This window comes from Scyliorhinus torazame, chromosome 3, assembly GCF_047496885.1.
Source record: "Scyliorhinus torazame isolate Kashiwa2021f chromosome 3, sScyTor2.1, whole genome shotgun sequence".
Classification (NCBI taxonomy): domain Eukaryota; kingdom Metazoa; phylum Chordata; class Chondrichthyes; order Carcharhiniformes; family Scyliorhinidae; genus Scyliorhinus; species Scyliorhinus torazame.
This window is the reverse complement of record NC_092709.1, coordinates 233,890,139-233,917,856: the sequence shown is the minus strand read 5'-3', so window position 1 is coordinate 233,917,856 and position 27,718 is coordinate 233,890,139. Positions and strand designations below refer to the sequence as shown.

The 27,718-nt window shown below is 50.2% G+C and overlaps 1 protein-coding gene across 1 annotated transcript in view; it reads left to right on the top strand.

Moving 5' to 3' along the window:
* Positions 1-233: 233 nt before the first annotated feature.
* Positions 234-27,718, top strand: part of LOC140408989 (uncharacterized) — a 112,661-nt gene continuing 85,176 nt past the window's right edge. The window contains exons 1-2 of the mRNA XM_072496994.1: positions 234-416; positions 14,881-15,034. Coding sequence (XP_072353095.1) covers positions 362-416; positions 14,881-15,034 — 209 coding nt within the window. The 5' untranslated portion in view covers positions 234-361. The remainder of the gene's footprint in view (positions 417-14,880; positions 15,035-27,718) is intronic.

The following is a 27,718-nucleotide window of genomic DNA, read 5'->3' as shown; positions in this document are numbered from 1 at the left end:
AAGAAACAGAAGTGGTTAGAAGCTCATCTTGAGGTCAATCAAAAGATAACGCAATGGACAAACTTAATTAAGTTAATACAAAATTTACATGACTAAAATGTTCACTCGCTAAAAATTAAAAAGCAATTTGAGAGGCGAAATGAAGTGTGGCCCGTTGGCCAGACTGTGAAGTGACAGGCTTCCTTGAGTCGTTTTAGTCTGTGGGTCAGCTCCGCCTCGGATGATGACGGGAGGCGATGGGCGGCCGATCGCGCGCAGACGGAGCTGGCCGACTGCCCGGGGAGCGACCAACACAGCGAGCGCGCGGGATGGGAGGCAAGCTCTTGGCCGCCAGGACACTCTGCACCGGAGCCCACACAACATGAGCCTGCGTTTCTTGCTCCTGGTGTCCTTCGCACCCATCGTGTGCAGTGAAGGTAAGGGCTGAGCAAGCAGTCGCATCCTCCCTGGCAAGTCCAACAGGAAGTACACTTTGTCCACCGAGCGAGCACAAAGGCGAAGTTTCCATCCAGTGTGAAATGATTGATGCGCTCAGTACCTAATTAAACAACTGACTGCAGTACAAACTCCAGACACTTGACGAATGAGGGTCGAATAGGCGGGTTTTCCTGTGAATTTTTACTTCGCTGTAACAACTGTTAAAGCATACCCTAGCAGTTTCCCATGAGTTATTTTAAAGTTAATTTTGAGTGCTGTCACTGATAGGTAGAATATTGAAATTATTTCCTTGCAATTAATTTTGTCCCATGGAGGGGGAGACACAACCTCGCATCATAATGCGGGAAATGCAGGAGGCATTGGCAGAACAGTGATTGACATTTAATTTACAACGTGATGTGATGCCCTCCCTTTCGGTCCGTCCTTTTTGTTTATAAATAAAAAAAAATGAATACCTCTAGACTCAGTAATTCCAGATAGAACTGGTTGGCGGCACTAGATCCTTAAGAGTTAATATTTATAAACAAAATTTCAAGTTAAACTCTCATTCTCCCAGTTCTACAGCCGATGGTACTTCAGTTCTGGCCTAATGTGCTTCTTTCACCCCATCCCCTCCCAATGTGTGGTCTGAGCACAGGTTTCTCTCCTCCACTTCAATAAACCTTGCTGCTTTTTTTTTAAATTTAGAATACTCAATTAATTTTTTCCAATTAAGTGGCAATTTAGCGTGGCCAATCCACCTAGCCTGCACATCTTTGGGTTGTGGGGGCGAAACCCACGCAAACATGGGGAGAATGTGCAAACTCCACACGGACAGTGACCCAGAGCCGGGATCGAACCTGGGACCTCGGCGCCGTGAGGCAGCAGTGCTATCCACTGCACCACCGTGCTGCCTTCTTGCTGCTTTTCTACCACCCAGCTCCATAAACTTTGAAATTGTGATTGACGTCAGGGCGGAAAATCCGTTTTCCCGCACAAAATCAGGTCCGGTGCCGGTTCTGCTATTCTCCATCCCCCCCAACATAGCCGAGTATCCACCGCCTCGGGCCACTCATTGCCTGAGGCCCACCCCGCTATTCTCCGTCCCCGACCGGTCGAATTCCCGACGGTGTGGTTCAAATCTGGTCCAGCCGTTCGGAAACCTCGCGTGGCGGCTGCCGACTAAGTCTGGGACCACCACAGTCGGGGGGACGGCCGATCAGCGGGCAGGGGGGCCTCATTCGGGACTGGGGGCTATGTGTGCGGGTGGTCCGCGTCGGGGGAGCGGCCGATGCGGGGCACTGTTTCGGCGGTCCAGGTCCGGGCTGAGTCTGCCATGAAGCACGGCGCCGCAGCTGGAGGTGGCCGCCGTTCGCATGCGTGGCCTCCGACCCGGAAGTGTGGGGGGGGCTGTATCAGGAACTGGAGCTGCGAGTTCCACGACAGCAGCCTGCTAGCCCCCTGCAGGACTGTGAATCTGGTCTTTTGACGCCAGTTTTCACAACAGCGTGGGGACATAGTCCCTGAAATGGAGAATCCAACCCCCTACCTTTGATAACGCTTTTGATCATATGTCCGCATATCTCTTCGGCCCAATCTCAGTTCTTTAGTTTTATTACATATCGTGAAGTGGCTTGTGATGTTTTCTTTTTATTCTTGGGATATGGGCATCACTAGGAAGGCCAGCATTTATTGCCCATCCCTAGTTGTCCTCGGGAAAGGTAGTTCATGTGGGGAACTATACTTACAGCGTAGTTCAATAGGGAGTTTCAGGGTTTTGACCCAGCTACAATGAAGGAATGGCACAAAATGTCAAATCCAGAATGAGTTCAACTTAGAAGTAATGGTGTTCCCATGCCTTTGCTATCCTTGTCCTTCTAGATTGTGAATATCAGGGGGTTCCCAGGTGCTGTTGAAGGAGCCTTGGCGAGTTGTTGTGGTGCATCCTGGAGATATTACCAACTGCAGCCACTGTGTGCCAGTGGTGGAGGGACTGTTGATCACACCAACTAATTGGCCTCCAGCAATCACAGCCATCATCCCTTGTTCTTGTTGTGACTCTAGCTAACTTTATACCTGGTTGTCTATCACCCCCTCCTCACCCCTCTGTCTCCCTCTGTGTACTTGTGAACAAATCCTCACAGTTGATCAACATCATGGTCTTGATATTCCACATATTCCATCCCTCCGACCTCGTGGCTTCCCCCTCAAACCCGCGGCCTCCCTACCCAGGCAGCGCGACCCCCTTAGCGTGCTCCCCCATGGCTCTCCGGTGCCCTCTTACCCCATGGACTCCCTGGTGGGTAGTGGCAATGTGTGTGGTCACCTCCGATATCTTACTCGGCGGCGAGGTCGCTCGGCTCCCACTTTTCAAATGTGTTAAGGTCAGGCTGGCAGGCTCGGACATTGCAATGGGAGTGAGGGGGGGATCACAGCGGGCATCCCACTAATTAGATTATAATATTTTCACATGTGGGACCTCGTTACAGCAATGTGGAGCTGGGGACAACATGTCGTGAATTTCACCTTTCTGGCCTTGTGGGATTTTGCGCCCCCGTCGCCATTTGCACCTGCAACAAACGCTGGTTTAAAGGGAACATTTCATATATTCACACCTGATATTCACTTCCATAGCAGGCAGCATAACTCACTTTAGTGTGGTATTTCTACCTCACCTTGTGAGTTTCCGTTAACTTTTCATTTATAATAAAATGAGTCATCTATTCTTGCTGTCAGATTTGGAAGGTCGTGGCACCTAGAGGAAATCTGCATCTGGAATTCTGGCTTGATACCAACAAGCAATGTTGTGACATTCCTACATTCTGGAAATTCAGGTTTTGTTTCTGGTGTGCCATAAAAACAGTCTTCAGCAACTGTAACTCTTGAACATAGTGCTAAGGCATAGTTTAGTGTAATATGGTACAACAGTCTTGGTAAAAGTAGTCTAATCACTGTGCGATTGTTCATTGCATTATGTATAAATACCGCTCACAGGAAAGCTTCACATGACAGCCCCACCCACCCAACAAATGCACAGATCCAGCATTAAAGGACTGCAAATTTTCCCCATTGACATTTTCAACATCAAAGTTACTTAAAACTTGTTCTTCTGGCACCTCTTCTCCTGAGAGTGGAGCGATGGTGGGGTAATGAGCAGCACAAAAGCATCATTTGTTACCTTTACTCAAATTAACAATAGTTTACAAATAAATAAAGTATAGTCATCTTCTCCAAAAAGGTTGTGGATTATTTGATATTCTTTGCAGGAAAAATAATCCAGAGTGATCCACAAATTTTACACGGAAGTTAAAAAATTAATAATTGTTCATCTGGAGTTTTTATGAGGTTTTATTGAATTCCCATTTACGCAGTTGTTCCGGGGGTTCTGCTGACTGTTAAGATCCCGGACCAGATACCAACATTTGTCAGGATACCGGATAAGAACCCCAAACACTTTTCTTAATGTTTAAAACTGAGGAAAGGATACTTCGCACCAGGAGTGATTTCACTGACCAATAGGTATATGATATATTAAAATAAATGTTATTCTTAACATAGGATTAAACACATAACATCACAGAAAATAGCTTTTCAATTAACAGTGAAACAATTCTTAAAATAGAAGGAAACCCTTTAACCTCTAACCGATACTTTCTCTACCTCCAAATATGCAAAACCCATCATCACAGGTCAAAATCCACATATAAATAAAGTTAATGAATGCAGGGTTACTTGCTGTACACTTGTATGGAGAATTCTTGAAAAGACTGCTTGAAGAGAGAGAGAGAGAGTAAGACCCTTTCAGGGAAAAAGCTGGCAGTTTCTTCTGTCTGTGCCAGACTGCTGCTTAACCTGACAATGTTTGGCAAAAGTTGCCGTTCACTTAAAACTCTTAGCAGACTCCCAACCTATATCAAACCGCAAAACTATAGACATACCTGGCTCCTCCCATCTTTATCCTACTCAGATCCCATGACCTGTTCACCTAAATCTAAACACAATGGGCAGGATTCTCTGTGGGCTGACACTGAAATTGGGAAAGGCGATCGGGTGGAGAATTGGTCGTGAAGCAAAAGTTGTGGCACTCCAATTTTCATTGCTCTGGCACCTCGACAGCGACGTCAATGCATCCAAGCGTACAGTAAAGGCCGTTTGCATGACCCGGTATTCTCCGGAGCCTTTGCGATGCTGCGCCACTGCCGGGGGGATGTTGGCAGGGCTGGCGGCGGGGGGCCTCACCAAGCCTTGGGGGGGGGGGGCAATGAGGGATGGGCCGTGGGGTGAACAGGGGTGTCCAGGCACGGACCGCCATTGCTATGGTCTGCAAGGTAGCCAGCTTGCTACGCACCCCACTGACCGCCCACCTTGGCGAAGGTCGTGCAGAGTGACACCAGCTGTATGGATGCACTCATTGCCCCCCAGACCCCACCACCCCACTAATGCCCCCTCCCCAACCGGCCTCCACTCGCCGGCGGGGCAATATGCGGCCCACCCAAGGGCAACTGCAGGAGGGTGCCAGATGAGGGCTGCAGAGCATGCCGCTGGCATGGGTAGTGTCAGCCATCGGTACCCCTGGCAGCAATGGCAAGAGGCTGCCGGGCACTGACGGGACCAGGGATGCGGTCTGCAGAGTGTCAGGGGGAACGGCCGGGGTGGCTGTGGGGACGGGGGCATACAAGGACAGGGTCTGCAATGTGGACCAGGGCCACCGTGTAGCCTGATGGACGTTGTTGGGCATGGGGGTGTGCACCGTGCTAAAATGTCTGCCTGTCACTCCCTGCAGACAATGGACTTTGGAGTTCAACCAGGAATGGTGGCCTTCATCCCAGTCGCCGCAGCCCTGGGGAATTCACGGAGGCTGTACAAGCTGGTGCTGCTCGTGGAGGATCGTGTAGCAGCGGAGCCTGCTCCAGAGGAACAGGAGGCAGCTGGTGAGGATGGAGAGCCAGTCGCCCAACAGGCCTGGGGAGGAGGTGGTGCAAAGGAGGAACCGCATGGGGCCTCATATGTACTGGCAGAGCCTGTCATTCGAGGACCTGCCGGACTGGGGATGCCGTCGAAGACTCTGACTAAGCAGGGGGACGGTGTGAAGTATCTGCCTGATCATGGCGCTCCTGATACCACAGGTGTATGGAAGAGAACACCCGCTCCCGGTGGCCATCAAGGTGATGGTCGCTGTGAACTTTTGCGCCAGACGGCGATTGGGGACCTGTCAGGGATCTCACAGAACTCGGTGCACAGGTGCAAGTGTGCCGTCACAGAGGCTCTATATGCCCAGTTGGCACAATGTATCAAATTCAATGTGGACCGAGCCCACTAGGATGCCCGAACAGCAGGGATTGCCGCCATCGCCGAGGTGCCCTGAGTCCAGGTGGTGATCGATGGGATACATGTCCTCCTAGGAGCACCTATAGGTGACAGGCCGGTCTTCACAAATTGAAGGGAGTTCCACTTGATGAACGTGCAGCTGGCGTGTGACCATGAGATGCGCATCATGCATGTCTGCGCCCGATAGCCGGGTAGCGTGCATGACGCCTTCATCCTGACATCTTTGAGGTGCCCCCCTGGCTGAGGGGTTGGCTCCTTGGCGATAGGGGTTATCCACTGCAGCCATGGCTGATGATACCTATCTGGAGGCCACAGACCGACGCGGAGACCCGCTACAACGATGTCCATGCAGTGGCCAGAGGTGTTATGGAGCGACACTTCCGCATCTTGACGATGCGGTTCAGGTGCCTGGACTGTTTTGGAGGGGACCTCCAGTATAGCGCTAGGAGGGTCTCCCATTTCTTGGTGGCCTGTTGCATCCTCCACAACATCGCGCAGCAGAGGGGTGACATGCTAGAGGCGGGAGATGAACGCCAGACCTTGGCCGACGAAGAGGGTGCGCGGGAGGGCAAGGACATGGGGCCTGGGGAGGCATGGGAGGCTGCACAATGTGTGTGCCAGGGCCGACGTTCACAGGATGCTATAAGCGCCTCCAGGTACCCCGCGGGACTGGAGAGAGGCATAGGAGGGGTTGTCAGCTAATTTTTAGTGCCTGCAATTGCAGTTGAAGGAGTCCAAACACCTTCCGGTGCAGGTGCAAGATTGTGTTGACAATGATGGTACCCAGGTGTCCATGGTGGAAGGTTTGGGTGAGAAGGTCAAGATGTCCAAGGCCTAGGGCACACTTTGCTATTAATGGCTGAGGACAGGAGAGCCCAGTCACAGGCAGCCATGTACCGGTGGTCATCATGGACATTGCTGTGGCACTCCAGACCTTGACCCAGTCATAAAGGGTCACGGATGAGGGTGTCGAGAGCATTGGTCAGGTCTGGCTGACCAAGGCCAGTTACAGAGGGATATGACCGAGGGGCATGATCATGGTGCAGGGGGACATGTCGCACTTGCTGAGGGACCTGTTCCAGGCATCGAGATCCTGAATGAATCCAGGACTGGCAGCGTCAGATGCAGGTGGAGCTTCCAGAGCTCACTCCGGCCTCACCTCTGTCCCAAAGAGTAGAGGGAGGAGGAAGTGATGGGACCCAAGCCGATGCCCACCGCAGGGGAGGTGCTGGAGCACCCTAGAGCTTCTAAACCCCCGACCTGACACTGGTGCATCTGATGGGCAGTGGGCAGAAGAGGGTGGCACCTCATCACCTGTGACACCTGAAATTGGCCGGGCCCTTCCAGATCCAGCCCTTTGGAGGACAGCCAGCAAAGGCACCTCAGGTCACAGGTGAGAAACGCAGCAGGCCGCCTCCATGTCTGATGTGTTGTCTGGGGAAACACATAGAATGAGCACAGAGAGATTAAGAATTTAGACTCCAGTTAAGTTGGCGCGGGTACAGCACGTAGGTTAAAGTTAAGAGTCCAGGCACAGAGATCACCCAGGTGGAAGGTACTACCGTGAGCATGAGTCAGACATTGTCAAACTAGAGCTCTTCGCAGAGCAGGTTGTCATCATCCTCCATCCCATGGACCAGACCCGCTGTTACTGCCAACCCAGGGCTCCCACCTCTAGCGCCTCATACAACGGAGTGATGTGCAAGCGGGGGGCTTGATGGGGTGGGAAGTGAGGGGGCGTGGGTCTGGGATGTGGTGTCCGTGCCCCTGGCCAGCACCATACCCCCCTCCACCCTCTCCCTCCTAGTCGGTGAATCTGGGGCCGATCAGAACGTCTCGTGCGCGCTGGCCCTGGCGATAACATCATGTGGCCAGCCGCCCCTGCCCGGGCCCATGTCCTGCTCATCGCCCCCGTCCCCCGCATCCTCCTCGTCAGATGAGACCTGCCTTTCCTCTTCATCCTCCTCCTGCAGCACATCGTCCCTCTGCTGCGCAATGTTGTGGAGGATGCAGTAGGCTACCACGATGTGGGAGACCCTCCTGTCCCTGTACTGGAGGGCTCCTCCAGAGCGGTCCAGGCACCTGAACCACATCTTCAGGTAGGCCGAACCATCGCTCGATCACACTGCTGGTCGGCGTATGGGTGCCGTTGTAGTGGGTGTCCGCGTCGGTCTGTGGCCTCCGGATAGGTATCATCAGTCATGGCCACAGCAGGTAACCCCTGTCACCCAGGATGCAACCCTTCAGCCGGGGGGGGGGGGGCGGTGGGTGGAGGTGGAGGTTGGGGGGAGGGGGTTGGGGGGGGGGGGGGCTGCCCTTTGAACATGTCAGGGACCATCGAGTGTGCCAGGATGAAGGAAGCGTGCACACTGCCTGCAGAGGTGCTCGATGCGCAGCTGATGGTCGCAGACCACCTGGAGTTCATTGACTTGTACCCCTTACGGTTTGTGTACAGCGGCCTGTTATCTGCAGGTGCTCGTAGGGTGAAATGCATCTTGTCGATTACCCCCTGGACCCGGGGCATCCCAGCGATGCGGTGAACCCTGCTGCCCAGGCATCCTGGTAGGCGTGGTCCAAATCGAAATGGATGTATTGGGCATATAGGGCCTCCGTGACGGCGTGGGTGCACCGAGGTCTGTGAGATTCCGGACGGTCCCCACTCGGCGACTGGAAGGACCCCTTCGCGTAGACGTTCAGGGCGACCGTCACCATGACGGACACCAGAAGCAGATGTCCTCCCCCATACCCCCGTAATGCCAGGTGTGTCATCATTTGGCAGGTGTGTAGCACTGTCTGCTCATCCGGAATCTCCGATGGCATGCCCGGTCCGGCAGGTCCTCGAATGTTATGCGGCGCTGGTACACCTGAGGCCTCATGCGGCGCCTCCTTGGCACCTCCTCCTCCTCAGCCTGTTGGGCGGCTGACCCTCCAGCTTTTGCGGCCGTAACCTGCCCCTCTGCAGCCCGGTCCTCTGCAGCCTGGTCCTCTGCAGCCCGCTCTGCTGCTGCAGCTTCCCCCTCCTCTCCGAGCGGCTCCCGCAGCCACAGGTCATCTCACATCGCCAGAGCGGCCACCATTGCTGGTTGAACGGCAAACGCAATTGTCTGCAGGAGGTGAAACATGTTAGCATGGCACGTGCTCTAGTGCCCAACAAGGTTTGATGGTCTACCGGGTGGCCCCGGTTGGCAGTGCGGGATCCGCTGACACAAGTCCCTCCCCCACCCCCTGACCCCTGCTCCGTCAGTGTCCGGCACTGTTGGTGCACCCGGTCCTGGTGTCCGTCCCTGCTGCCAGGGGTACCGTTGGCTGGCACTGCCCTCACTGGGGGCTTCCTTGGGTGTGGCTCTGGATGGCCCCCTGGTGGGTGGTGGCCGGTTGGGTGGGGTGTTTGAGGCCGGGGGTGGACGCACCCGTACAGCCGGTGGCACTGTGTAGAATCAGGGGCCAAGGTGGGTGGTCAGTGGATGCACAGCAAAACGGCTGCCGTAATAGTGACTGTGCCTGGGCATTGCCCCAGTCATGGGGGGGGGGGGGGGGGCGTGGCTGCTTGCCTCCCCCCCCATCCCAGTTAGCATGGCAGATGTCCAGGTTGGCAGCCCACAGTCACTCCAAGCCATTTCCTACCTCCTCTCTCGCCCAGCAGCCATGACATCAGGAGGCAGTGAATCTCGAGTCCCCGGAGAATAAGGTGTCAGGCTCGCTAATGATATGGCTACTGTACTTAAATGCTGCACAACGAGCGGTGCATTTAAAAAAAAAAAAAAATTGAGTATCCAATTAATTTTTTCCAATTAAGGGGCAAGTCAGCGTGGCGAATCCACCTACCCTGCACATCCTTTGGGTTGTGGGAGCGAAACCCCCGCAAACACGGGGAGAATGTGCAAACTCCACACGGACAATGACCCAAGGCCGGGATCGAATCTGGGTCCTCGGCACTGTGAGGCAGCTGTGCTAACCACTGCGCCACCATGCTGCCCTGTGAGCGCTGCATTTATGCCATTTCCAGTGTGCCAGAGCATTCCAATTTGCTGTCAAACTGGAGCCTAACCCGATTTTGGCGTTGGAGGCTATTCTCCGCCCAATTCCGTTTCGCTATTTTGGTGTCGATAAGTGGAGAATCCTGCCCTGAGTCTCAGAAATGGAGAATCCCGTCCTTTATCTTCCCGCTTTCAGAAAATAAAAGAGAGGTGGGTTCTTATACTGTGTGCAGAAGATGACAAGGGATGCTATATTTTACCAATTTATCTACAACTTTATTACAGAACTATTTAACACAATGTCGTGGAAATTATAATAAAGACAAATTCTTCGAGGTTCGATTTAAGGAAATTTATTTACATAAATATTTGCGGAGAGAGGAGTGGTCTGGCTGCATAGCCATTCCACAGCACTCTTGTGATTCGACCGAAGAAAGCATATCTTTATAGGCTGAAATAACAGCTTGAAGTAAACAGCCATGTTTATATTAAATAGACTTTGGAAAGTACGTAATATGAAATACGTAGTACGTTTGTTCTTGCTCTTGGCTAAAAACAACTCGAGTACGCATTTTGTTATCTTTCGGAGGACAATGTGTTATCATAAAAAGGCCAAGACCAAAATACTAAGCAGTATTTTGTTTAAGTTACCAGACCTACTTATTTTTGTTCAAAAGCAGTGTTAAACTATAGTCAAGCATTTCCCAGCATGCTTCTAAGTGGGCAACTCATTAATTTCCCTTCCACACACGCAATACATTTTAAAGTGGATAAGTACATCACAATGTTAATGACTATAAAAGATAAAAAACTAAAGGGAAAAAACAGAGCCCCGTTTTGGACAAGTTTATCGGAGTGTTTCTTGGCACTCAGCCCCGATATCAAAGGGGTCTCTTTTGTTATGGCAGCGAGGAGGAACACCCTGCTGAGGCCACACTTAGCTTAATTTCCTGCACTGCACTGTCCCGATCTCCGGACCCCCCATCCGGACTTACCTGCTCGGGGGTCTTCGAACCCTCCCTCACCCCACCTCATAAGGGCAGGGCACCCCCGGACCTGATGCTATCCAACCTTGCACCTGAGCACCTTATACTGCCAGACTGGCACCCTGACTGTAACCCTGTCAGACTGGTTGTGCAACCCACTCTTAGCCTCCTGGACGTTACCATTGACTAGAAACTGAGCTGGATGTACCATATTTATACTATGGCTGCAAGAGCAAGACAGATGCTAGGAATTCTGCGGAGAATAACTCACCTCTTGACTCCCCAAAGTCTGTTTACCATCTACAAGGTAAAAGCCAGGAGTGTGATGGGATACTCTTCGCTTGCCAGGATCAGTGCAGCTCCAACAACACTCAAGAAGCTCAACATCATCCAGGACAAAGCAGCCACTCGATTGGCATCCCATTGACCACCTTCAACAGCCACTTCTTTCATCACTGAAGCACATTGGCAACTGATGCACTGCAGCAACTCACCAAGGCTCCTTCGACAGGACCTTCCAAACCCACAACCTTTACCCCCTAGAAGAACAAGGCAGCAGATAGTTGGAAACATCACCACCTGCATGTTTCCCTCCAAGCATCACATCATCCTGCCTTGGAAGTACATTGTTGTTCCTTCACTGTTGCTAGGTCAAAATCCTGGAACGCCTCCCAAACAGCACTGTGGCTTCAAATGGTTCACGAGGCAGTTCACAACCACCTCCTCAAGGGCAATTAGGGATGGGAAATAAAAATGTTGGTCTAGCCAGCGACCCCTAGTCCTGTGAAAGGATAGAAAAACAGTGAAATTCTATGCAAGTATAGGTGCAAAATCCCAGTGTATAAGATTTTTATTCCCAATGTACACAAGATGGGACATGTACACATGTACGATTTTATGATTTTTTTTATCAAGAGGTTGTCTCAGGTGGGAAAAGTGGAGGGAGTATCCTTTTTGTTACATTTCTTCAGATGAGGGCTCCTTTTAACAAAGTGGCTCACAATCTGTCAGAGGCTGGGTTTGCTGCTGGGACAGGCTCTGGGTCCAGCCACTTACATTTTCTTTCCAAAGTGCTTGAAATGCTGCCTGACCTGTTGAGCGTTTCCAGCATTTTTAAAATTTTGCTTCAGATTTTTCATTTATATAGTTCAGACTTTTTCTGTTTTCATTTTAATTTAGGTAGTTTACAGCACCACCTGGTGACCAGGATCAGATGTAACATCAAGTGTGTGAATCACTGCACAAGGCATGTTACCATGTGGTCGGCAGAATATTGCATACTTAAGACAAATCAAATTGAATAGTGACCTCTGGTGATTTTATCACTTGGAAGCTATGAAAAAAATCATGTTATTAGAGAGATATTCATTACAATCACACTGTCGGCCAAAATGAATGCTTTTCACTGACAAATCATAGAATCACACAATCTCTACAGCGTAGAAGAAGGCCATTTGGCCCACCGACCCTCTGAAAGAGCAATGTACGTACCCAGGTCCACACCCGCACCCACCCCACCCTATCCCCATAACCTTCCCTGCATGTCCATGGACACTAAGGGACAATTTAGCATGGACAATCAACCTAACCTGCACATCTTTGGACTGTGGGAGGAAACATCGGCCTCCCTCCCCACCTGCATTCCCGGATCCTCCCAACACCCCAAATCTTGCCACCTCTGGACACGGAGCTATCGTTATCCCCAAAATCTTCGACATTATATCTCCAAATCCTATACAAAACCCCCTCAACCTTGGACACACCCGGGTGGCACGATAGCACAGTGGTTAGCACTGCTGTTTCACGGCACCGAGGTCCCGTGTTTAACCCCGGCCCCGGGTCACTGTTAGTGTGGAGTTTGCACATTCTCACGTGTCTGCGTGAGTCTCACCCCCACAACCCAAAGATGTGCAGGATAGGTGGATTGGCCACGCTAAATTGCCCCTTAATTGAAAAAAAAAGAAAAAAAGAATTGGGCATATTAAATTTTTTTAAAAAACCTCAGACACAACCAAAATATATGAACATGGTTTGCCTGTGTCCAGGTCCAGGATCTTTGCCAAACTCACCTCAAAAACTCTACATCATCCCGATTTGGGGTATACGCATTCACCAGCACCACTGGCGGCCCCTACAACCTCGCACTCACCATCACAAATCTGTGCCGGGTCTGTCACTATACTCCTTACCTCAAACGCCACCCTCTTATTGATCAACACTGCCACCCCTCTCGTCTGCATATCCAATCCTGAATGGAATACCTGACCCATGCAGCCCTTCCTCAAGCCATAACCCTTTAACTCACGCCTCGCACACCCTCGGGCCTCCCCAAAATGTCCACCGCTATCCCCCCTTAACAATTGCGCTACACCAACTTTGCCCACCTCAGCATCCCCTATCCCCCCCCATAAACAAAGAAACAGAAAACCAACCCCTCCCCCCCCCACACACACCTTCCAGAGTAACAGACAAACGCTGCTGTGAGTCATCATTCCCAGTGTTACATGTCCTCTCTCGCAATTATATCAGAGTTCTTCCAGGCTCCTTACTGTGGTAGAAGGATCTGGTACCTCGGGGTGGGACTGATTATATTACCGCCCATGCGGTAATGTAAGAAGGCACATGACCTAATGCTAAGGCCAGCCTAGAGATAGATCGCAACATGTAAGACCTTTGTATTGCCCTGGGAATGTCCTTTTAAGAAATGTTTTTGTCTTATCACATGGCTTCAGCGATGTCATTATGTGGGTGGAGCTGGGCTGTGGCTCTGAATTTTTACTTTCGCTTTGAGTTTTGAACTGGTTTGAACTGCACAGGTGAAAAGAAGTGTCTCTATCTTAATTTTAAAAGCTGTTTCCAGACTGCTTGATAACTTAAAGGAGATAATTTCTTTCTGGAAGGAATTCAAACCTGCTGTTTGAAAAGGGGAACAGAGTATCAATAACAAGTCTTATACAAGTAAGCATGCCGTGTGCTGGGCCACACCTTTGAAAAATGGTTTCTGGTTTTACTTGGATTTTGTTACTGAATTGGAACAGTTAAGGGGGAATTCATTCAGGGTTATACATAGATTACTGTAGCTGTGTGGGGTCTTTATGGTTGTATTTGCTAAAAACTCTTACTATGTGTGTTTATACAAATGTTAACTAAATTTGCAGAATAAAGTTTGTTTTTTGATTAAAAGTGCCTCAGTATTCTGTTGAATAATATCTGAAAGGCAGGCTCATGTGCTCTTGTAGCCAAAATCAACAAACAGTTATAGGTCAAGGGAACTCCATAATATACTTTGGAGTTTTCTAAACCCTGGCCCATGACAGTACGCTCACCTTTACCTCAAATACATACATAGTTCAGTAATGTCAATAAAGACTTTGGAACTTTAACAAAACTACTTCATGGTGTCCAAGTAGTACACACCACAACCGAACAGGCCACCTACTGTTGAGTGCAAAGTTACTCTGCAAAAATAGTAAGAGTGGGCTAATGTGTGACATGTGAATAGATTGTGAAAATGTGCAAGACAGCATAACAGATTGTGAGCATTATTTGGAAGAAGCAGAAAAGTAACCGAGGGAGTTAGAGAGTCAAAGGGTGAGAGAAAGTGTCCCTTTAAGAAATGTTTTTGTCTTAGCACATGGCTTCAGTGTTTTCATTATGTGGGTGGAGCTGGGCTGTGGCTCTGAGTTTTTACTTGTGCTTTGAGTTTTGAACTGGTTTGAACTGCACAGGTGAAAAGAAGTGTCTTTCTATCCGAAAGTATCAGAAAATGTGAAAATTAATTCAAGTCCAAACAAGGCAAAAGCAGAATGGTACTTGTGCACGTTATGAGGGCAATATCAGATGTTGAGTTTAAGGGCGCCGGCAGAAGGAGGCGTAGCAAAATGTCCCGTTGTGATGAGAGGAGAAGCATGTGCAGGGGAAGAGGAATTGATTGGTGGTGTTTTCTGGGAAAGTGTGATATTGTAGGACTGTATTCAGAGTAAGGGACGTTTAACCTTGACAGCACCGATAAGATCATTAAACCTTTTTTCACATCGCAGGTCCTGATGATCTGGCAATCTAACCACTCAATTAAAAATGACCAATTCTCAAAATCAATCATGCCCTCCCTGACAGATTCTGTAAATCAAAATATTTAACCAAAGTTCAGTTTTAAATGTTGTATATTACAGATGTCGTGGGACCTCATGTTGATGTGCAGGTGAAAGTGGAAAACTCTACGACCATCCATATTAAGTGGGATTCACATCTTCATTCTATATTACGATGTGTTCTTGTCGTCTTTGTAAAAGGAAGCAAGGAAGACGATATATTTTTATTGCCCAGGTAAAACAATGTACAGATGGAGTTGAAGAAAGTAGAGAAACATTTGAACTTCATGCTCAGTTTACAGATTTTTCCTTATTATTTCTCTTGTATTTACTGAAATTTGTTTAAGTAAATCATTCTAAGACGGATGTAGATTATATAATTAAAAAAAAAAATTGAAAGTGCCCAATGAATTTTTTCCAATTAAGGGGCAATTTAGCGTGGCCAATCCACCTAACCCTCATATCTTTGGGTTGTGGGTGCGAAACTCATGCAAACAAAGGAAGAATGTGCAAACTCCACACGGACAGTGACCCAGAGCCGGGATCGAACCTGGGACCTCGGTGCCGTGAGGAAGCAGTGCTAACCACTGCGCCACTGTGCTGCCCATAGATTATATAATTAAAGGACATTTCTGATCGGTATGGTGATTGTGAAGCTGTATGACTTTGAAATATTTTAAAGTCAAAGTGCATTCTATGAGATACACCATAATAATTGCATCTTGTGAATATGCGAACATCCTGTTCAATTTACAATCAGGGTTTTTATGAACTTGCAGTGGTGGAACAGGAGCATCTCTGACAGCATTCCCAATCAGAAAAATGCACAGAAGTCACAACACCGAAACAGGCAATTTGGCATACCAGTGCAACCTTGTAACTATCCTCCATGCAAACAAATTTCAAATCACTTATAGGCACCTTGTTCCCATATCCTTTCATCTTCTTTGCCTCATCTATCCAATCCTATTTTCAATTTAAACATAGCTTCTATCCTAACTAATTATCTTGGAAGTGAATTTGCGTGTAATGAGATTACTTTTGTCCTCAGATCTGGTGTACCATTTTCTACCTCTGATTCCTTGGGTGGGATTCTCTGTTGGCTGGTGGCAAAATGCGATTAGGCGGAGAATCAGTTCCGACACCAAAATTGCGGCAGGTGCTGATTTGATGCCAATCGCAATTCTCCGTCACCTCGACAGCGGCGTCAATGTGGTCTGGAACGCACGCACAGTAAACACTGTTTGCATTTCATTAGCGGGCCTGGCTTGGTAGTCTCCGGGGCCTCCGCGAATCTCTGCCTCCGATGGGCCGAGTTCCCAATGGCATGGTTCACTTGTGCTTTTAAAAACCGTGAAAACACCAGTGTGTTGGGGTGGTTGACACATGTGTCACGGGGAACTGCAGCTCAGCGGGGTCTCACTTCCCCGCCTGCAGCCAAATTCCACCCCGGCTACCTCTCTTTCCTCTGGGTCGCCAACCACGTCCAGAGCCCTCTGCTCTGCCATGGTTAGGGGCCGCAGGTCCGGCGGTCCCCCCTCCCCCAGTCTCCTCCCGCTTCCAGTAGTTATGGGCGGCCTTCTCCTTGGGGGATTGGGGGGGGGGGGGGGGGGAGGGGGAGATGTAGGGGGTCAAACAAAAAACGACAGTCTTAGACAATATGACGCATGCAGCCTAGGAGGTGGGTAGCTGCTGGCCTCAGTTCCCAGGTCACCTGGTCATCGCTGCCAGTTTGGCGGTTGTAGGCTTACGGGAGTGTGGGATGGGGGATGGTGCCAGGGGCACAGTGTTTCCTACTCATCCTGGCCGCCATGGGGAGGTCATCCAGTTTTTTCTGGCACTGCTGTCCAGTCCGGATGGTGTTGCCCATGGCCCTCACAACCTCTGCCATCTGCACACAGGCACGGCGAATGGTGCCGTCTGGCAGCCTCCTTCCCAGGCTAGGATACAGGATCATCCACCTCTCCTCCACCGCGTCCAGTAGAGTCTCCAGCTTTGCACCTGTGAAGCGTGGGGCCTCGCATTTTGATGCCATCTTGTTGGTTGGGATGGTGTGAATGGGGAGTGAAGTGTGTAAATGCGGCTGCAGCTTGACAGCCTCCTGAGTGTCAATCGCGAAATCGGTGAATCCCGCACCAGTTATCATTGGAATCGATTGTGTTCCACATGACGCCTGTAATAGCCCCTTAACAGTAGCAGAATCAGTCCAGGTGCGGCGCCAGTTTTGCTGTCGTGGAACTCCATATATTCTGCGCCCACGTCAACGCTTAGTCTCAGGAACGGAAAATTCCGCCCGTTGTGTTTAGCCTCAGTAAGATGGTCATAACCCAGTTAGTGGGATAGAGATCATGTAATTAATGGGAGGAGCCCGGGTTTGAAGCAGTCAGATGTTGAGTTTCAGTTTAGATATTTCTGTGAACAGAACAGTAGCTTTTGGCCAAGTGCTGGGAAGTTAAACAGTAGTTTGACACAGGCAAGATTCTGCAGGCTGTCTCTCTATCAAAGCAGTTTCTCCCAGACATCTCTATACAGCAAGTATTCCTGTGTTTGAAAACTATTTAAAAGTGGATTTTAACATGATGTGGGTTTTGTTTGATTGGAGATAGAAAGATAGCAGTTAGGATTTAAAGTGTTTCATTTTATTGTTAAGCATTGTTTAACTGGTAATTATAAGCATTCCTTGAGTAATGTTAAAGTTAGTTTAATACTGTGTTAATAATAAAGTTTGTTTTAATATACCATATCCCTATTTGTGTGTGGAGTCACTCCTGGAGGGAATAGCCTTTTCTCAGTCTTACAAATTTGGGGGTTTCTGTCTGGTATCCCAACAACTGTTGGGGTCTGATCTGGGATCATAATACCATGTGAAGAAGGCGATCAATATTCAAGTGCACACTTTGACCCCTGGCAACAAATAGAGCAGACAGATCATGACGTCACTCAGTGTCCAAAGCTGACTTGTGACTTTGGCCTGGAACCTGTGCATACATGTGCAGAAGGGATACAACGAGAGCCATGATGCCACAAGAAACATAGAGCGCGCCAGCAGCATCTTCAATCAATGCCTCTGTTGTATCGGAAGGAGCCCTGCAGTACTCAGCAGAACGGGTATCAAGATTTTTATTGGTATTCTGCATGCTGCACCATAGACTCATAGAATTTACAGTGCAGAAGGAGGCCATTCGGCCCATCGATTCTGCACCGGCTCTTTGAAAGAGCACCCTACCCAAGCCCACACCTCCACCCTATCCCTATAACCCAGTAACCCCACCCAACACTAAGGGCAATTTTTTAGACACTAAGGGAAATTTAGCATGGCCAATCCACCGAACCTGCACATCTTTGGACTGTGGGAGGAAACCGGAGCACCCGGAGGAAACCCACGCACACACGGGGAGAAACTTGCAGACTCCGCACAGACAGTGACCCAAGCCGGGAATCGAACCTGGGACCCTGGAGCTGTGAAGCAATTGTGCTAACCACCATGCTACCGTTATGAGAGATCAGCCTTTCCCATCACTTATCAGATGAGAAGCTGAGGAGCAAGAACAGGAAAAGGAGGAGGTGAATGTGGACAAAGAGGATTAGAAAGGGAGGCAACAATGTGATGAAATAATCAATGAGAGTGATGTTAGTAATTTCAACCACAACGCCTCATCCATTAACAGTTGCATGCTCTTAACTTTCATGTAACGATGGCCATCAAATCACCCTTGTTCCAAAGTAAAAACCACCAGAAAATGCACATTTATAAAGTCAATCATTACATAATGCAAACAAAAATAAACTAATGACTTCAGCACTCCTTCAGGTTTCCTGCCTATGTCTATCTTGGTGTTTCTATGAGGCACTTGCCCAGTGGTTGCCCTGTGGTTGCTGCGAGACTGTTACCCTTCAGTTCAGAAGACTAACCTGGCTCTGCTGACAGAGAAAGGCTACAAGAAGAATTTAAACAGTGCCCCATCATGGGAGTTTGGGGAATTTTGACGGAAAAAGTATACGCAGAGTGGAGAGGGATCGGTTCTCTGCTGGACAGGCATGAATACGGGGTAACAAACTCAACAGAACAGTGTGAGGCCTGCCTAAAGAGTTGGTGGAGACTCATGGCCTGGCATCAATTGGGAAAATGGCAGAGGGGGAACGGTCGTTGTTGACTGGAAAGCTGCCAATGGAGCAGTTGATGAGCTTCATTAAGGACGATTTGCGGTACAGCGTAAAGGAATGCAGAGTGACTGGTCAAAGGCAATTGAGGGGGCAGTGGCACCTCTCCGTGGGACTTGAAACGGGGTAGAAGCGCTTGGAGGTGCAGGGGCGCAACGATCCAGGAGGTGGAGAAGATGATGTCCGACCAGAGCAACCGGATTGTGACGCCGGAGATGGCGATCCTGGGGGACATGTGGAAGACGCTGCGAGCAATGGTGGAGGACCAGGAAAAGTGGTCCAGGCGGCAAAATCTTTGGATTGTGGGCCTTCCAGAGGGATTGGAGGGAACAATTGCAATGGGCTACATCCTGAGGATGCTGGCAGGTTTGGTTAAGAGAAGGTGCTGGACAAGGCCCCATAGGATGATTGGGCCCACACATCCCTGAGGCAGAAGCCAGGAGCGGGGGAGTCGCCTTGGGCAGTGATTGTGCGTATGCACAAGCTTCAGGACAAGGAAAAGATCTTGAGGTGTGCCAGGGCGCAGCGGGATTGCGATTGGGAAGAAAACCGAATCCAACCTCCACACTGGCCTCTGTGCTTGACCTGAACAAAGTCTCACATCTAAAAAGTGCGGTGAGTCGTCCGATGCTGGCCAAGGGACAGGTGGGGTTGAACAAGTCCAAGCCAGTGTTGCACCGGCGCCAGATTCGGTGTGAGGTGTTGTACCCAGTCAAACTTCGAGCGCCTGGAATATTACTTTGGGATGCCGGTGGAGGCTATTGATTTTATTAAGGAACATAAGTTGGGGAGGGCTGCAAGGGGAACATGGGTGGAAGTTCTGTCTCTGTTAAATTTTGTCATACATTTTGTTTGTGGATTGGGAAAGCCTGTTATAAGGCCCCTCCCCTTTTCTGTATGTTTGTATTTTTGTAGTGAAGTTAAATAGATGCTTTTTTCGGAGAAGGGCCCTTCGGTGCTGGGGGTATAATGTTTAATTGTATTGCACTCTGTTTCTTGTGTTCTGTGCAATGCATGAGGGGCTGTAGTGAGTTGGTGTGGGGTGGCGGGGCGGTTCGAGAACGTTCTATATGGGGGCCATTTTGGGGTGATGTTTCTTGCAGAGTACTGGAGGAGGGGGCGGGGAGGAGAGCTGGAGGGAAGCAACAGGTGGATGCAGGAGAGGGGGAAAATGGGCAGAGGGGGTGGTGAAGGTGGAAGTCACCACGTTAGCAAGAAATGCTAGTGAACAGAAGTGAAGTGCGGTGAGGGGTGCTGCAGTGGTTAGCCTGGATGGGGTAAGGGGGGAAGGAGATGGGGGTCGGGAGAGGGGAATGGAGGAAGGGGGCAGAGGGGAGGTGACTCGGCCGATATACAGGATGAGTTTGGGCATGGATGGGATGGGGGCGATCTTTGATGGGCCCCGATTTTGATAATGAATGAGTGGGGGTGGAGCCCAAGGGTGATGATGGCAGACTGTAATGGGGATGGGAGGCAGAAGCCTCCGGTCAGAGTCGTGACATGGAATGTCTGCAGGCTAAATGGGCCCGGTTAAGCGGTCCCAGGTGTTTGCGCACTTGAAACATTTGAGAGCATTAGACGCATCTCCAGGTGAAAAATCAGATGAGGCTGAGGAAGGGGTGGGTGGGGCGTGTTACACTCGGGGTTCGACTCTAAGTCGGGGGGGGGGGGGGTGGGGGAGGCTGTCACCATAATGCTGAATGAGAAAATGGAGAGAAGTCGAGAGGTGCAAAACCCGGGGAGGGGGGAAGTTTGTGATAGTGAGTGGGGTGCTGGTGGGGACTCCGGTTGTATTGGTGAATGTATATGTGCCTAATTGGGATGATGTCTGATTCATGAAGAGGCTGTTAGGAGAAATTCCAGACTGGGACTCTCACCAGCTGATTATGGCGGGGGGGGGGGGGGGGGGCGGTGGTTAATGGTGTATTGGAGCCGAGGATGGATAGGTCGATGGACAGGTTGAGAATGGTGCGAGAGCGGGGAGGGTTTATGGAGAGAATGGGAATGGTGGATCCATGGAGGTTTGGGCAGCTGGGAGAGAGGGAGTACTCCTTTTTCTCGCATGCGATTAGGATATTTTCCCGGATTGACTTTTTTTGTGGTGAGCCTGGCGGTGCTGATGGGGGTGGAAGGAGCGGAATATGTGGGAATAGTGATTTCGGACCACACACTGCAATTTCTAGATGTGAGAGTTCATTTGGGTCACACACAAAGGCCAGTGTGGAGGTTGGATTCGGGGCTTTTAGCAGACAAAGAGTTCTGTGGGAAGGTGGCCGTGGCGATTAATTATGTTCAGCTCAATCAGAATGGGGAGGTATTGGCAGCCACGTTCTGGGAGTCTTTGAAAGCGGTGGTCCGTGGGGAAATTATCTTGTTCAAGGCCCATAAGGATAGGACGGGGAGGGAGGGGGAATAGCGATTGTTGGACAAGATAGTTGAGGTGGATAGAAGGTACTCTGTGGCCCCCATGAAAGAGCTGCTTGCATGGGCAGTTTGACTGGTTGATGAAGGAAAGGGCGGTGGGTCACAGGGGATGCAGTATGGGGAGAAGGAGAGCCACATTTGACCCACTAGCTGCAGAGATAGGCAGCATTGAATGAAATCCTACAGATGATGGTGTCGGATCCAGAGAGGATAAATGAAGTGTTCAAGGGATTATATAAGGGGCTGTATAGGGCTGAGCTTGAGGGGGGAAGGGGGGGCATTGTGAGGAGGCTGGTATGGGTCAGTTCCTAGACAGGCTGGACTTCCCGGGGTTGGGAGAGGGGAATAGGCAGACGGTGGAGGAATCATCACAGCTATAGGAAGCGATGGAGTGCATTGGCATGATGCAGTCGGACAAGGCGCTGGGGAATTTTATAAGTTGGCTCCCTACCTTCTGGGTATGTTCAATGAAGTGGAGAGAAGAGGGAACTGCCGGCTACACTGGCGCAGGCGTCGATTTCGCTGATCCCAAAAAAGGGGAAGGATTTGCTGGAGTTTGGGTCCTATAGGCCCATCTTGCTGCTGAACACAGACGTGAAAGTCCAGGCAAACGTATTGGCGAGAAAGTTGGAGGGATGTGTGCTGGAGGTAGTCTCAGAGGACCAAACGGAGTTTGTGGAGTTTGTAATATTAGGAGGTTGTTAAATGTAATTATGATCCCGTTGAGGGGGCAAGTGCCGGAGGTGATTGTGTCAATGGATGCAGAGAGCACCTTTGATCAGATAGTGTAGAAGTATTTGTTCGACACCCTGGGGAGGTTTGGGTTAGGGCCGAGGTTTGTGGCATGGTTTGGGCTGTTGTATGCGACCACCAGGCTAGTGTGTGAATGAATGAGACACACCAAGGTATTTTGGGCTGCATGAGGTAGGGGTGTCCGCTGTCCCTGCTGCTGTTCACGCTGGCGGTTCAGCCCTCGGTGACGGCACTTCGGGCCTCAGCTGAGTGGTGAAGGGTTGAGGGGGGACGCAGGGAGCACTGGGTGTCGTATGCCGATTACCTGTTGCTGCTCATGACGGTTTCATGGACAGAATCATGGGCTTACTGGATAAATGTTGGGGGTGGGATTCTCAGGTCTCCGACGCCGAAATCGCGTTTGGTGATCGGCCGGAGAATCCATGTTGGCGCCGAAATCGGGGGCGGCACCGCTTTTACGATGCTCCGCTCCCTCCAAAACGGCATACTTTAGGAGTACGCCGCACGCCACATGGACGGCCTCAGGACGCTACCTGAGGCCCTCCCCCCGATGCTCCGCCTCCGATGGGCCGATTTCCCGATGGCGTGGGTCTCTCATGCTATTTTGTGTCAGGAACTCAGCATGGCATCTGCTGACTGAGTCCACAGTTGGGAGAGAGCTGATCCGCGGGCAGTGGGGGCTTTGGCAGGGGCTGGGGGCACTGGTGGGGGGTGGTTTGGGGGTGGCAAGCCTGGCCATTATGAGGCACTATTTGTCAGGCTGGGTCCGCGCACTGTGCGCATGCGCGGCCAAGGATCCGGCAATTTTCCGGAAGTATTGGCAACTAGAGCCGGGTGCTCTTCGCTGCATGCCTGCTAGCCTCCCACCGGACAGGGAATCGGTGGCCGTTTTACGCCGTTTTTTCAGTTGTAAAAGGCCACCGTTCCCATGCCTTCGTCAGCACTTAGTCTCAGAATCGGAGAATCCAGCCCGTGGCATCCTCAGGCTATAATTGAATGTTGGGAAAAGCGAGGTCTTCCCGGTAAACACTGGGGGGGGAGAGAATCTGGGGCTCTGCTTTTTAATGTGGCAAGGGAGAGGTTCCGGTATTTGGGGATCCAGGTAATGCATGAGTGGGCCACGATCCATAGGTGGAACCCGACGGGGTTGCTGGAGGAGGTTATAGGTGACCTTAAACGGTGGGACACTCTGCACTTGACATTGGTGGGGAGGGTACAGGTGGTAAAGATGAACATAATGCCAAGATTCCTGTTTATTATTCAGTCCCTCCCAATTTTCCTCCCCAAGGCCTTTACTCGGAATGTAGAAGCGTTAATCTCAGAATTTGTGTAGACAGGGAGTGGGCCGAGTTTTAGTAGGACTCTATTGCAAAGGCAAAGGTGGGAAGGGGGACTGGTGCTCGCAGATTTGCTGCATTACTATTGGGCAACGAATGTGGAAAAGTTGAGATGATGGTAGGGGGGAGAGGGCAGATGGGTCAGGTTAGAGGAGGAATGGCGAGAGGGGACAAGCCTGAAGGCTCTCGTGACGGACCCGCTGCCGGTTGCCCCGAGGAGGTACGCGGTTAGCCTGTGATGGAGTTGTCCATGAACATTTAGACCCAGCTGAGGAGGCACTTTAAGCTGAGGCACACGTCGGTGATGACTCTGCCGTGTGGGAATTATGGGTTCGCGCTGGGGTGATTGATGGGATGTACAGGGAATGATGGGACGAAGGGCTAGTGCGGGTCCGGGACATGTTTGTGGAGGGCAGATTTTCTGGGCTAGAGAGCGGTGGGTTTGTGGAGGGCAAGTTTTCTGGGCTAGAGAACGGCGGGAGAAGTTCAAGCTACCAAGGGGGAATAAGGGGTGGCAAGGTGGTGCAGTGGTTAGCACTGCTGCCTCACAGCACCGAGGACCCAAAGATGTGCAGATTAAATGGACTGGCCATGCTAAATTGTCCCTTAGTGTCCAAAAGGTTAGATGGGGTTATCGGTTATGGGATGGTGTGGAAGCATGGGCCAAGATGGGATGCTCTTTTGGAAGGTTGGTGCAGACTTGATGAGCCGAATGGCATCCTTCTGCACTGTAGGGAGTTTATGATTCTATGACCCATGTTCGATCCCGGCCCCGGGTCACTGTCTGTGGAGTCTCACCCCCTCAACCCAAAGATGTGCAGGGTAGGTGGATTTGCCACGCTAAATTGCCCCTTAATTGGAAAAGAATTATTGGGCACTCTGAATTTATATTAAAAAAATACCATGAGGGAGTGAGTTCAGATACTGGCAGGTGCGAGACTTTGCGCGCAAGGAGCTGCCTTCATTCCCTCAGGTACCGGAATATTTTGGAGAAAATCTTGCTCCCAGGTGAAGGGGGAGAAGGTAGGATTGGGGACCTATATGAGTGGTTGGGAGAGCAGGGCACGACCTTAATGAACATGATCAAGTGGAAGTGGGAGGAGGAGTTAGGGAGGGAGATAGGATGGGGACTTTGGTACTAAATAATGCGCCGAGTAAACTCAACCTCCTCCTACGAAGGATGAGTCTTTTACAGTTTAATATGGTGCATAGAGTCCACATGATCCGGGCCTGGATGAGTGCATATTTCTCAGAGTAGTGGAAGGGCGTGGGAGATGTGGGAGGGGGCCAGCGAACTATACCCATGTGTTCTGGGGGGTGTGGGGTGTTCTGGGGGGGTGTGGGGGGGGGGGGGGTGGGGTGGAGTTGGAGAACTTTTTGGAGGCGATGTTTAGGAACCTATTGAGGATTGTAGGGGTTGAGATGAAGCCGCGATCTTTAGGATGTCGGAGGTGCCGGAGCTGCTGGAGGGGAAGGGTGCCTGTCGTGGCCTTCGCCTCTCTAATTACCCGGCGACAGATACATTTGAGTTCAAGGTTGGCTAGGCCACCAGGGGTCGCAGCATGGTTGGGAGATTTGTACGAGTTTCTCAGGTTGGGGAAAATCAAATACGCTCTAAGGAGGCCAGAGGAAGGTTTCAACGTACAGTGGAGGTGTTCATGACTATATTTGAGGAACTGTTTGTTGCGGTGGTTTGGTGGGGAGGAAAGGGGAATAAATGTGGGAAATGTATAAACTGTATACTCTGTTGGATGTTAAGGTTGTGTTACTATGTTGAACATATTTGGGATAAAATACCTTTTTAAAAAGTATGCAGATTCTGTCATCAGGAGTGCCTCCAGTCCTGCCAGTGGGCATGGTCTCAGTGACATCACTTCCCATTATGCCCAGCACTGTCTCCTCCATGGGGTTGATAAGATGTAAGCCCATATGTTCTCCTTCAGTTTTTTGCTGCTACCTTTCCTACAAGAAAGAGTGGAGTTTGTCACTGATTTTCTGCAATGTGTTTGGGTGATAATAATAATAATCCTTATTAGTGTCACAAGTAGGCTTGCATTAACATTGCAATGAAGTTACTGTGAAAATCCCCGAGTCGCTACACTCTGGCACCTGTTCGGGTACACTGAGGGAGAATTCAGAATGTCCGATTCACCTAACAAGCTCGTCTTTCGGGATTTGTGGGAAGAAACCTGAGCACCCGGAGGAAATCCACGCAAACACGGAGCACATGCAGACTCTGCAGAGATAGTGACTCAAGGCGGGAATCGAACCCGGTTCCCTGGTGCTGTGAAGCAACAGTGCTAACCACTGTGCTACCGTGCCGCCCATATGTGCCTGTCTTGGCTGAATAGCTGCCAGTGTGTGCAAGCTGTGAATTGTGGCCATCACTCTTGTGACAGTGCCAAGTTTGTGAGGCTGAAGTGAAGCGTATGAATGTTAGAGTTGAGTTCTAAATGACAGAGATTGTTGGTAGGTAGGTGACGGGGTTAGCGAGTTGAACAATGAATGAGGCTGCTGGTGCTGTTGATAGGATATGCCATTTGAAAATTAACACAGTCATCTTGACAAGGTGAGCTTGTTAAAGTTCTCCCTTCACTGCATCCAGATTGAAAGAGCAGTACTCCTGTGGTTGATGTCCACTATTATATGTTCCTGCTGCCTCTTGAGCTTATGGCTGGAGGTCCTTTCACACCCTTGAGGGTAGAGGACATCTCTCCCCCTTTTCACCTGATGTAAGACTTCCAGTGCACTGTTAGAAACCTTGATTCATACTCTGATACATTCTTCAGGATTTCATTGAACAGGAAGAGGAACATGGGCAGCATGCTCATCTTGATCATCATTCCTCCCTGGGTATGTGAAATCCACGGGTCCACTGCCCCATCTATTCCATAAGCGTGCCTAGGTCTTTCGCCATATTTGAGGTCTTCCCTTTGGAGTTTGATCTGTCTAACTGTGGGTTCTGTACACAGGTAGCGGTTTTGTGAAGGGGAGGTTGTGTCTCACTAACTTGATAGAGTTTTTCGAGGAGGTCACTAAGATGATTGATGCAGGTAGGGCAGTGGATGTTGTCTATATGGACTTCAGTAAGGCCTCTGACAAGGTCCCTCATGGTAGACTAGTACAAAAGGTGAAGTCACACGGGATCAGGGGTGAGCTGGCAAGGTGGATACAGAACTGGCTAGGTCATAGAAGGCAGAGAGTAGCAATGGAAGGATGCTTTTCTAATTGGAGGGCTGTGACCAGTGGTGTTCCACAGGGATCAGTGCTGGGACCTTTGCTCTTTGTAGTATATATAAATGATTTGGAGGAAAATGTAACTGGTCTGATTAGTAAGTTTGCAGACGACACAAAGGTTGGTGGAATTGCGGATAGCGATGAGGACTGTCAGAGGATACAGCAGGATTTAGATTGTTTGGAGACTTGGGCGGAGAGATGGCAGATGGAGTTTAATCCGGACAAATGTGAGGTAATGCATTTTGGAAGGTCTAATGCAGGTAGGGAATATACAGTGAATGGTAGAACCCTCAAGAGTATTGAAAGTCAAAGAGATCTAGGAGTACAGGTCCACAGGTCATTGAAAGGGGCAACACAGGTGGCGAAGGTAGTCAAGTAGGCATACGGCATGCTTGCCTTCATTGGCCGGGGCATTGAGTATAAGAATTGGCAAGTCATGTTGCAGCTGTATAGAACCTTAGTTAGGCCACACTTGGAGTATAGTGTTCAATTCTGGTCGCCACACTACCAGAAGGGTGTGGAGGCTTTAGAGAGGGTGCAGAAGAGATTTACCAGAATGTTGCCTGGTATGGAGGGCATTAGCTATGAGGAGCGGTTGAATAAACTCGGTTTGTTCTCACTGGAACGAAGGCGGTTGAGGGGAGACCTGATAGAGGTCTACAAAATTATGAGGGGCATAGACAGAGTGGATAGTCAGAGGCTTTTCCCCAGGGTAGAGGGGTCAATTACTAGGGGGCATAGGTTTAAGGTGAGAGGGGCAAGGTTTAGAGTAGATGTACGAGGCAAGTTTTTTTACGCAGAGGGTAGTGGGTGCCTGGAACTTGCTACCGGAGGAGGTGGTGGAAGCAGGGACGATAGTGACATTTAAGGAGCATCTTGACAAATACATGAATAGGATGGGAATAGAGGGATACGGACCCAGGAAGTGTAGAAGATTGTAGTTTAGTCGGGCAGCATGGTCGGCACGGGCTTGGAGGGCCAAAGGGCCTGTTCCTGTGCTGTACATT